The sequence below is a fragment of the Drosophila arizonae genome, chromosome 3 (assembly GCF_054131065.1).
Source record: "Drosophila arizonae isolate 15081-1271.41 chromosome 3, UAZ_ARI_1.0, whole genome shotgun sequence".
Lineage (NCBI taxonomy): Eukaryota > Metazoa > Arthropoda > Insecta > Diptera > Drosophilidae > Drosophila > Drosophila arizonae.
In genome coordinates, this window is record NC_142923.1 from 14375276 (window position 1) to 14385772 (window position 10497).

Genomic DNA, 10497 nt, shown 5'->3' on the forward strand with positions numbered 1-10497 from the left:
GCGAACGAGCGAAGCTGTAAAGCAGCTGCTGTACCAGGGCCACCTGCCAACTGCGGCGTCTCGGACGCAACATGGCGGACGACGCGACGGAAACGGATGTGGCCGACACCCCAGAGTTGCTTTGGGGCAGAGTCTGCTGCAGCAGCAGCATTAAATCTCATGCCCGGATACAAAAATTGCACTTTAATGCATTTCCATTCACACACATACACACACACACTCACACATGCACACATAGACAAGCACAACTAAAATAGCAAACAATGCATAGCGAATATAATAAAAAAAAGTTGCTTCGTGGTTTTTCGCGCTGTGCTCATTAAAATTTCGCTCAAAGCTAAAGTTTCTGTATGCACAATGCAAAATAAACAAACACACACATACACTCATACACACACACACACACACACACTTGTGGCGGGTAAACAAAATGTCGGCCTTTGCAGTTGACACATGCAACTTTCTAAGCGTTTTCTATTGCTGCTGTTGTTGTCGCTGCCAGTCGCGGTCTACAGCCAAGTGAGTAATTTATAAAAGTGTCTCAGCCCAGCCAGTGGGCGTGGCAGTGAGCGTGCCCAGTGTGAATGGAATGCCACATACAACAGCGGCAAAAATTGCACATTGTTGACGACACATTTCGTGTGCCAGCTGACAGCAAGTCAAGCTACAACAACAACAACATCAAGAACAGCAACAATAACAAAACAACAACAACTATGCATAGCATAACAACAGGAATTAGAACAAGAAACCGTCAACACATTCAGCAATTGGCACAATGAACTTTTCGCATGCGGGAAGTTTTTTTTTTTTTTCTTTTTTTGCTAATGCGTAGAAAATCCACAAGACGGCGAAAGTTTACAATTCTGGAAAAAAATGAACAAAAAAGGCTGCCAAGCATTAGGGATAGCGGCCAAAAGCAGGATATATTAGAGTCAAGTAGATGCAGTTGGCTGAAAATAATGGGAATGAGTTCTTTGAAGTCGAAAATCTTGCTTAAAACAATAAGTGAAACTAGAAAGGAATAGGCTTTACTTATGTATATATTACATATTACTAAAAATTATATAAATCATAATGAAATTAACAATTAATTCGCAAATCACTTCTAATTAACAAAAAAAAAACCGTTTAATTATTTATATAAATATTATATAAATATTAAACAAAATAAAATTCGAAATATATTTCTTGAAACTCCTAAAAAAAAAAAATAAAATAAAATAAAAAAAAAAAAAAAATTGAATTTTAAAAGTATATGTATATTAATAGTCCGGAAATTGATCTCATTGCGATACACAGAAGACTCATTTCAAAGCTTAGTCGCTAAAAATGTAATTTATGAGTCTGTTAAGAGAGTGTGAAAGAAAGCTCTCAGACTGCTCAGTGGTCTGCTCAGTCGTCTGCGCATTTTCCGTCGTCGTGCTGTGAGTGTCTTCCGGACTTAAACTTGTTCCATTCTGTGCTCCAACCGCTTCATAGCGCTGCATGACCTCCAGCATGTGAGGCTGTGCCAGGCGCCTAGTGCTGATGCCCCAGACTATGTCCATGTGATTCCATTTCTTGTATGGATACAAGTGATCCTCTACAACATTGGGCAGTCGCTTAATCAGACGCTTGACGTCCTTCACAGCACTCAAATAATCATTCTGTGTATAATAGAGAGCGACAGGAGCACTTATTTTTTCCAAAGCATAATCCGGGGGTTTGCTTCGTCCATAAATGCGCTGGTTCTCCTTCGCATCATGATCGTATGAACAGAAACGATCGGACTTTTGCAGCTGTAAGTAATGGAGGAACTGATTAGAGTTTGCTCCTGCAGGCACATGGGTCAGAATTGCCGGTAACATGGTCTAAAAAGAGGGACGATTAGGTGAGGCTGACAAATGATAGCTTTTTCATAACATGCCATATTCATTTCCGCTGGATCCTTTCCAATCAACCTCCATAAGTAAAACATACAGAGCTCCATAACAGACTCCGACAGCATGCAGATACTAAAATCCTTATAGTATGGCAATATTTCCTGTCTCTCTCCAATCAAAGGGAGGACTCTCTGTCCAACGCCTATCAACGGGCATTGCATGTTCGTCATAAAGGCCACTGGCGCCAACGCGCTCATCACATGGATCTTCGCATTATACTCCGGCCGAGTTGAGGCCATCACGAAGAAGGAGGTGGTGCCCTGGGAATGCCCAAAGTAACTCAGCTTCTGATAGCCCGTTTTAGATAGCACCGCATCGATTAGGGCGGGCAGATCGTAGTATCCAATCTCATGCCACGAGAAACTCCAGTAAGCCTTATCCGTGTTGGGATTGAGTTTGACATGGCTTCGCGAGTAGCGATTGCCCCGAGCATTCCCCAGCCAAACATCGTAGCCCGCGTCATAGAGGAAATAGCCTAGACCACTGTGTGGGCCCATTAGGATCCACGTTGCTGAACTGTCCAGCAGTCCATGCATCAGCAGCACGGGCTTAGCACCCGGTCTGGCAATGCGATGCATCTGCAGCACGTACTTGTCCTCGGTGGTCACTGTGTGGGTTTCGCCTGGATATTTGTACTTGGCCAACAACTGGACCTGTAAGGCAAACACTTTGTGATATTAGAATAATATTAAAATGATCTCTGCTCGAGCTGATCTCTCCATACCGTCGACAGTTTCGCATCCTCTAGCACACTGGCCGGATACGAGTCCTCTAGGAAGTCCGCTTCAACTGCTGTCCACTGCTGAGTCAGCCAGAACAAGCCCAGTAAACACTGCCATCGACAGCTTCCGCACGGCATGATGTTAAAGATCAATGCAACTAAACTTGATTCTGTCAGTGTGTGGGCTATATGTAGCAAGCTCCATTCCCAAAGAGCGACAATTAGTTGCGCCAGCCTTTAAAGTACAGCGCACTTAGCTCTTATTGGACCGTAATAGCTTCAAATTTCCGACTGAATCGATTTGAAGCATATAAAATGTATGACAATTACTCCATACTCCCAGCAGGCTTGGACTAAAATTGCAAACAGTTGACCACATACTCGTGTGCCAAACGACAGTAACTGGAGGGAGAAGACGAAGAATTGAAATTCCCCAAGGCAGGAGTCGATTGGATAAACACAAATAAGAGTGCTCTAGTTGAGGCTATATATACCCTGTAAGTAGTCGAATATCCGAAATGTGAAAATTACAAAAAATCATTAAAGACGTTTAAAAAAATTTTATTTTTTTTTTTAATGATAAATTGAACTGTGTTCATTAGAATAATATAATTATAAATGAAATCGGCAATCAATACGAAAATATTTACAAATTATCAACCCACCGACATTTTCAGTGATTACATAATATTAAAAAGACGTATTCATCTTTTTTATGCATCTGCTTTAAGCAACTGACTCTTACTTTTTGAAATCCTTATAGAACAAACAAAATACAAGAAGCAAATATTTGTATTCCAGGTCTTATATGCAGCTGTAACAATAGCAGTGAATCATCGACTCTTAGGCAATATCAAGAATATATTTTTGTAAGTATCGTATAACCAAGTATTTATAGTAATTATTCAATTATTAACAGGTTTTTACCCTGTTCATCACTTGGACAAATCGTCTCAGACTAAGTCCCCACAGCCTTTAGCACAGTTTCAGTTGTCATGTTGGCAGTCTCTACGGGACTTACGGTGGTGGTTAAATCCGTTCCGTTCTGTGGTCCACCCGCTTCATAGCGCCGCATGACCTCCAGCATGACAGGATGGGCCAGGCGCCTAGCGCTGATGCCCCATGTCATGTCGATATGGTTCCATCTCTTGTATGGATACAAGTGATCCTCTACAACATTGGGCAGTCGCTTGATCAGCCGTCTAACATCCTTTAGAGCATTCAGATAATCATTATGGGTGTAGTAGATGGCGACAGGAGCTGTTACTTTCTCCAAAGGATAATCCGGAGGTTTGCTTCGTCCATAAATGCGATGGTTCTCCTTCGCATGATCGTATGCACAAAAGCGATCGGATTTATACAGTTGCACGTAATGGATGAACTGATTTGAACTACCTCCGCAAGGCAAATGGTTCAACATAGCTGGTATCATGGTCTAAAGAGAAGAGAGACTGTTAGATCGGATTGCACAACTCTAGCTTTGCATAACGAGCCTTATTAAACTCAGCAGGATTCTTTCCTATTGCCTTCCACACGTAATACAGGCAGGTCTGTATTGTAGTTTCCGACATCATGCAGCCAGTAAATTTATTCGAGTATGGCAATAGTTCCCGTCCCTCTTCAAGGATATTGATGAAGCGATATGCGAGCTCCTTGAACTCACACTGTACATTGCCCATATAAACTACCGGACCCAGTGCGCTCATCAAATTGATCTTCGCATTGTACTCCGGCCGAGTGGAGGCCATCACGAAGAAGCTTGTGCTGCCCTGGGAGTGGCCAAAGTAACTCAGCTTCTGGTAGCCCGTCTTGGCCAGCACCGCATCGATTAGGGCGGGCAGATCGTAGTATCCAATCTCATGCCACGAGAAACTCCAGTACGCCTTGTCCGTGTTGGGATTGAGTTTGACATGGCTTCGCGAGTAGCGATTGCCCCGAGAATTCCCCAGCCAAACATCGTAGCCCGCGTCATAGAGGAAATAGCCAAGACCGCTGTGTGGGCCCATTAGGATCCACGTTGCCGAACTGTCCAACAGTCCATGCATCAGCAGCACGGGCTTAGCACCCGGCCTGGCAATGCGATGCATCTGCAGCACGTACTTGTCCTCGGTGGTCACTGTGTGTGTTTCAACCGGATATTTGTACTTGGCCAACAACTGGACCTGTAAGTATTACCACATTATTAAATGGACCGCTGCCCGAACTGATCTCTTCCTACCGTTGTCAATTTGGCTTCCTCCAACACGCTGGCTGGGAAGTGGTCCTCCAAGAACCCCGTCTCGCCTGCCGTCCACAGTTGGGTCAACCAAAACAAGCTACGTATACAGGTCCATCGACCGCTCCCGAGCTGCATGATGTCCAAGATCAATCGAACTGAACTCCATTCTGACAATTTGTGGACCACATTTACTGGGTGTCACTCCCATAGAACGACAATTAGTTGCGGTAGCTTTCGGCTTACAGCTCAACTGGTAATTATCGATTTGTAATGTACAGAAAATGAATGCCAAAAATGAGTGTTAATGAGATTAAAGGTTCATTAGTAAGTAAGGTAGTGAGCATTTTGGAAATTTCGGCTAATAATAAATCTCAGAGTACTTCACGCATCAGTAAAATATATTCAATAATGAAGAATCGCATGATATAGTTAAATATATTACATATTTCTTAATAGAAATGAAGGAAAATTCGAGGTGTAGAAAAACTTGCTGATTTTAGAGAACGAAAACGAAGGAGAAAGTTTTTGAGTCGGAAATTTATTTATGCAGATATTCTTAGCTACTCAAGTACCGAGCTCTTCCAGGGCTCTGCAGCTAAGCTCAAGCCTATTCATAATTCTGAATGTTATTCATCAATTGGATTAACTGTTTCCCTTGTTGAGGTCTCAGTTGTCCGTTCGACACTTTGGGTCGTAATCAAATCTGTTCCATTCGCTGCTTTACCCGCTTCATAGGTCTGCAAGACCTCCAGCATTCGAGGCTGGGCCATTCGCCTAGCGCTGATGCCCCAGACCATATCAATATGATTCCATTTCATGTACTCATACAGGTGATCCTCTACAACATTGGGCAGTCGCTTGATCAGACGCTTGACGTCCTTCACAGCAGTCAAATAATCATTCTGCGTGTAATAGAGAGCGACAGGAGCTGTTACTTTTTCCAAAAGATATTCCGGGGGCTGTGCTTGACCATAAATGCGCTGGTTCTCCTTCTCACCATGATCGTATGCACAGAAGCGATCGGACTTATGCAGCTGTAGGTAATGGAGGAACTGATTGGAACTAGCCCCGGCCGGTACGTGATGCATAATAACTGGTATCATAGTCTGAGGAAGAGAATACATTAGAGAGTATTTGCAAATATTGTGGAGTGCTGCAGGACTAGCCTCATTAAACTCCGCAGGATTCTTTCCCAGCAGTTTCCACATGTAATACAGGCAAGTTTGTAATGTACGCTCCGACAGCAGACAGCCATTAAGCGCGTGTGGCAGTAGCTCCTGCCCTTCTCCCACGGCTTTCAGCAATCTGTGACCCAGCGCTACCAAAGGACTCTCCACATTGCTCATAAAAGCCACTGGCGCCAACGCACTCATCACATGGATCTTTGCATTATACTCCGGCCGAGTTGAGGCCATCACGAAGAAGGAGGTGGTGCCCTGGGAATGCCCAAAGTAACTCAGCTTCGGATAGCCCGTTTTAGATAGCACAGCATCAATTAAGGCGGGCAGATCGTAGTATCCAATCTCATGCCACGAGAAGCTCCAGTACGCCTTGTCCGTGTTGGGATTCAGCTCGACATGGCCACGCGAGTATCGATTGCCCCGAGCATTCGCCAGCCAGACATCGTAGCCAGCGTCATAGAGGAAATAGCCCAACCCGCTGTGTGGGCCCATCATAATCCACGTTGCTGAACTGTCCAGCAGTCCATGCATCAGCAGCACGGGCTTGGCTCCTGGTCGGGCGATGCGATGCACCTGCAGCACGTAGTTGTCCTCGGTGGTCACGGCATGCAGCTCTCCCGGATAGTTATGCCTGGCCAATAGCTGAGGCTGTAAGACAAAGATGTGAGTCTACTCTGCTCTGGCAGTTGCCTTCATACCGTTGACAGTTCCGCTTCCTCCAACACGCTGGCTGGGAAGTGGTCCTCCAGGAAGCCAGCCTCGCCCGCTGTCCACAGCCAAGTCAGGCAGAGCAGGCCCAGCAGGCAGCGCCATTGGCAGCTCGTGGTCGGCATTGCGCTATAGATGAATATTACTGAACCGTACAGGGCCTCTGATGTATTGTGGGTATCGCTGAACGAGAGCGGCAATTAGTTGCGCCAGCTCAGATAGCTCTTATCGGATTGTAATTGTTTCAAGTACTGCTAATATTTCTGACAGAGTCGAGCACAGAGAAATGCTATGCTGTATACTCTACTACTCTACTCCCAGCAGGGAGTATCAGTGTGGCAATGCGGTAATCCCAACAGCTCTCATAGCGAGTGTTTCATATGTGATGCTGATGTCAAAGGGCCCGTAGAATAATGAAATTGTGCGCGGCAGGTGCAAAGTTCGCTGTGTGCGTGGTGTTGGCTTTTAATGAGCCAATCGATCAATTCAGCTAACGCTGAAGAGGCGCTGCAATTGCTTTATGGCCACCGACAGTCAATTTGTCAATCAGTCAGTCAGTCAAACAGAACGGCAGCAATCTGGCTGCCTATTGAAATGGAAATGGATGTGGATCTGTCTGTGGAAATGGAAATCGAAATGGAAATCAAAATGGAAATGCTAGCTGAGATTTGGCTAATCAAATTTCATAGCGGCTTTTTAAACTGTTTGCCGGCTTGATTGAAAAATTAAATTTTTAATTTCGTTGCGGACTGGGCAAAGCCTGCCTGGTCAGAGGCTTAGCTATGGCAACTAGAATTGCTCGCACTTTGCATATGGTAGATGAGTGTGTGAGTGGAGAGAGGGTGGGGAGAGAGAGAGGGAGTGAGAGAGTGAGTGATAGAGTGAATTGAGAGTGAATGTTTAGCCAGTTCTGGTCTGGCTTTTTCATATGGCGGCAAGTCTTTTATACAGGGTATTATTGAAGTGTAGCCTCTCCTACTCTCCCCCCCCCCCCCTTCACATTCTACCTCTTTTTTTGCTGCTGTCCATTCAGCAAATATTTGAAACGCTTGCGTTCGGCTGGCTCTTGTCAGTCAGTGCCTATGTCATCGCTTTCCCTTGATTTTTTTACAATTGATTGGCAAAAATTGAATTCGGCTTTTGCATAAAATATTTGGATCCCTTTTATTTGCGCCAACTGCTGTCACACGGACCAATATTGACTACCAGCTCCGCCTGGCCCGTAGGCGTGCATCGAGCCAGAGACAGCAACTGAGTTGGCCAAAGCGCTTCGACATTTGACAAATAACTTAATTCGAAGCTGTCACCACATGTTGGCTGGCTGGCTGACTGCTCTAGGCAGCCTGGACCACGCCTGACAGCCCAGTCCAGGCTGACAAGAGCTGCATGGATGGAGTATGCGTGGCTGGAAATCAGTGGGGATTTGTTAAAGTTCAGGCATCGATTCACAGGCAGCACATTTAAATTGACAATTATTTCAGCCTGGCCAGCTTAAAGAGACAGCAACAAAAGGCAACGATTCTCTTGCGAAAGAGATTCGAATGCAATTGAAACTTCTTGAGTGGCCCAATTGAGCTCGATTTGGGAGATAAACTATTTTGTTGTAAATATATTTAGCTGAGCTTCGATTGAGCAACTGCAATTGCCATTTGTTGCACTTTTGACCCACTTTGTGGCAAGTATACAAATTGCCAGCTGGCCGAAAATAAGGTAATTCCCTTTGCCCCAGGCCGGCAATCAGCGTCTGCCTGTGGCGCGTGCTCGAACAATTAGCTAGTCGCTATTTAGAGAGCGAATGCCAATCAGGCGACAATCAGCACTCAGCCTTACACGACTTGCCACACAATGTGGCCCCAGCAAACCGGGCCCCAAAAACAAAACAAAACCTGAACGCTGGCCCCAAATCTTCGGCAGAGAGCGGGCGGCTATTGCAGCGAGACGGAATCGATTGGGCAGCCCTTTCGGCTGCCATTGTTCGATGCTCTTTAAATGTCTCGGCGAAGACCCAGTTCCCTCGATTCGGTGCAGAGTTCAGAGCGAGCTCGTTAAGCGAGCGCTCTGTGAGCATCTGCAGCTGCCAGATTATTATCAGCATTGTTTAGTCGCAGCATTTAGGCAGCCACTTGGCCATTAGTTGCAGCAGCTGTCCCGCGTCTGTATCCTCCCTCTCCCTCTCTCACTCGCCTGCTGTCTCCTGCCGCCATTAGCCACGCACGTGACTTTTAATCACGCGCGCATAAAATTTCATGCGAAATCACAGACAGGCCGCAAAAGCAAAAGCAAAAGCTAAACCGAAAAAAACTGAAGGAAACACCGCCTGGGCAATTTATTGAGGCGCTGGCCTGGTTTATAGCTTTGCCAACTTTAGCTTTGTCTAGCTCATTATAGATACAAGTCGCGCGTGTGCCCTGAAAAATGAGGGTAACATGATTTTCATATACATTTTGCAATGCAATGCAATAAAAATGAATAATAGTATATTAAATAATATACAATATATTTATCAATTTATATATACAATTATACAATTTATTATTATTTTTGTAAATGCTAATAATAATTTTTAATTATCATTATTATTATTATTATTACTATTTTATTTTTCTCAATGCTGTTGACATGGTTTAATTTGCCTTTAGCCACAGTTCCGGCGCGTATTTCTTCATTGGCGTTCAAATTTTCTTTTCAGGAAATACTCTCTTGAGGTCTGAAAACAGACAAACATCGCTGGAGAAGAGTTTGAAGAGTTTATTTAATTTGAAGATTTTAATTAATTCATTTTCACTTTGCCCTGCCTAATAGTAAAAGTCCTATCAACTATTTTAAATTATAGTCAGAAAATATATTTTGATCCTACACAGGGTCTCTCTCTCTCTCTCTCTCTCTTCCTCTAATTAAACTAGTAACCAGTAATTAAAATTTACATCAACTGTAGTCAGTGCATCAATTGTTCGCTTTTGAATAGTTCACATATTTCTTAGCAAGCGAGAAGAGAATTTTGCGTTTTTTTTTTTTTTTTTTTTGTGCGTAACACCAAACAGAGAAGTCCAAGTGGAAGTTGAGCTCCTTGGAAGGGGCCCAAAAAGTTGGCGCTGCTTAAGCAGCTAGGCGTATGAAAACTTTACGACTTGGCCAAAAGTTTGGAGGTTTCCATGCCCTCACCCACACTCTGCGCCCTATTCAGATGCAGCCGTTTTGTCTGCTCGGCGCGGCATTTTAACCTTTTTCAAGTAGTTGCCATATTCCAGCTGGGCGGGCCGTCTGCCTGCCCCGGCCATCGAGTCGTAGCAGCCATATTGCACTCGATTCGGGCGGACAGACGATGGCCCAAAAGCAAGCACTTGACTCCAAGCCAAATGGCCGACGCGTCGCCTGAACACAGCTACATGGAGTTGGACTCGTGTTATTATGCTAACGGACGCGCCCAATGCCAATTACAAAGGGCCTGTCAGACTCATTCAATGGAACCAGTCTCAGCCTCAGCCTCATCCTCTGCCTCTGCCTCTGCCTCTGCCTCTGTTCGAGTCTCCAGTTGCCCATCGCCCGCTGCCACTTGTCATGGCCACGCCCAAAAGCTTTTTGCATCTGTTGTAATTACTTTTGGCCCGCTTTGTGTGCACGTGGCACACTCGAAGAGTTGCGGGGGCTTCCAGCCCAAGTTCAGGGTCAGCAGCTACACATTTGGCCAGCTTTAAGCGTGCCAACTCTTTGCCATTTGACAATTGCAGCGAAGCAAACAACAAT

The 10497-nt window shown here is 44.9% G+C and overlaps 3 protein-coding genes and 1 long non-coding RNA gene across 7 annotated transcripts; 1 reads left to right on the forward strand and 3 right to left on the reverse strand.

The window, feature by feature from the left end:
- Positions 1-1246: 1246 nt before the first annotated feature.
- Positions 1247-2880, reverse strand: LOC108612120 (lipase 3). Its single transcript, XM_018005022.2, has 3 exons — positions 2650-2880; positions 1910-2578; positions 1247-1853 (listed from the first exon to the last, which is right to left on the reverse strand). Exons 1-3 carry the CDS (start codon positions 2782-2784, stop codon positions 1320-1322), a joined length of 1338 nt encoding a protein of 445 aa, XP_017860511.1. The 5' UTR covers positions 2785-2880; the 3' UTR covers positions 1247-1319.
- Positions 2881-2914: 34 nt separating this feature from the next.
- Positions 2915-5834, forward strand: LOC149269710 (uncharacterized). 4 transcript variants are annotated; one of them, XR_016269509.1, is made up of 5 exons: positions 2915-3143; positions 3448-4194; positions 4254-4810; positions 4905-5117; positions 5695-5834. It is a non-coding gene; the product is annotated as an uncharacterized LOC149269710 (long non-coding RNA). The 4 variants fall into 4 exon arrangements; XR_016269511.1 differs by lacking the exon at positions 5695-5834 and having other exon boundaries at positions 3448-3515; positions 3566-4194; positions 4905-5261; XR_016269510.1 differs by lacking the exon at positions 5695-5834 and having other exon boundaries at positions 2916-3143; positions 3448-3515; positions 3604-4194; positions 4905-5261.
- Positions 3566-5184, reverse strand: LOC108609614 (lipase 1-like). Its single transcript, XM_018001335.2, has 3 exons — positions 4865-5184; positions 4140-4808; positions 3566-4081 (listed from the first exon to the last, which is right to left on the reverse strand). Exons 1-3 carry the CDS (start codon positions 4997-4999, stop codon positions 3605-3607), a joined length of 1281 nt encoding a protein of 426 aa, XP_017856824.1. The 5' UTR covers positions 5000-5184; the 3' UTR covers positions 3566-3604.
- LOC108612121 (lipase 1-like) lies at positions 5385-6879 on the reverse strand. Its single transcript, XM_018005023.2, has 3 exons — positions 6744-6879; positions 6031-6693; positions 5385-5970 (listed from the first exon to the last, which is right to left on the reverse strand). The coding sequence occupies exons 1-3, from the start codon at positions 6876-6878 to the stop codon at positions 5491-5493; spliced, it is 1278 nt and encodes a 425-aa protein (XP_017860512.1). The 5' UTR covers position 6879; the 3' UTR covers positions 5385-5490.
- Positions 6880-10497: the final 3618 nt, after the last annotated feature.

Excerpts from the sequence above, each read along its gene's own strand:
- LOC108612120 (XM_018005022.2), bottom strand. The coding sequence starts at position 2,784 with ATGCCGTGCGGAAGCTGTCGATGGCAGTGTTTACTGGGCTTGTTCTGG. Across the intron at positions 2,579-2,649 it reads AGGATGCGAAACTGTCGACG|GTCCAGTTGTTGGCCAAGTA; the intron begins GTATGGAGAGAT and ends TTTGCCTTACAG. Across the intron at positions 1,854-1,909 it reads ATCCAGCGGAAATGAATATG|ACCATGTTACCGGCAATTCT; the intron begins GCATGTTATGAA and ends CCCTCTTTTTAG.
- LOC108609614 (XM_018001335.2), bottom strand. The coding sequence starts at position 4,999 with ATGCAGCTCGGGAGCGGTCGATGGACCTGTATACGTAGCTTGTTTTGG. Across the intron at positions 4,809-4,864 it reads AGGAAGCCAAATTGACAACG|GTCCAGTTGTTGGCCAAGTA; the intron begins GTAGGAAGAGAT and ends TAATACTTACAG. Across the intron at positions 4,082-4,139 it reads ATCCTGCTGAGTTTAATAAG|ACCATGATACCAGCTATGTT; the intron begins GCTCGTTATGCA and ends TCTTCTCTTTAG.
- LOC108612121 (XM_018005023.2), bottom strand. The coding sequence starts at position 6,878 with ATGCCGACCACGAGCTGCCAATGGCGCTGCCTGCTGGGCCTGCTCTGC. Across the intron at positions 6,694-6,743 it reads AGGAAGCGGAACTGTCAACG|CCTCAGCTATTGGCCAGGCA; the intron begins GTATGAAGGCAA and ends TTTGTCTTACAG. Across the intron at positions 5,971-6,030 it reads ATCCTGCGGAGTTTAATGAG|ACTATGATACCAGTTATTAT; the intron begins GCTAGTCCTGCA and ends TCTCTTCCTCAG.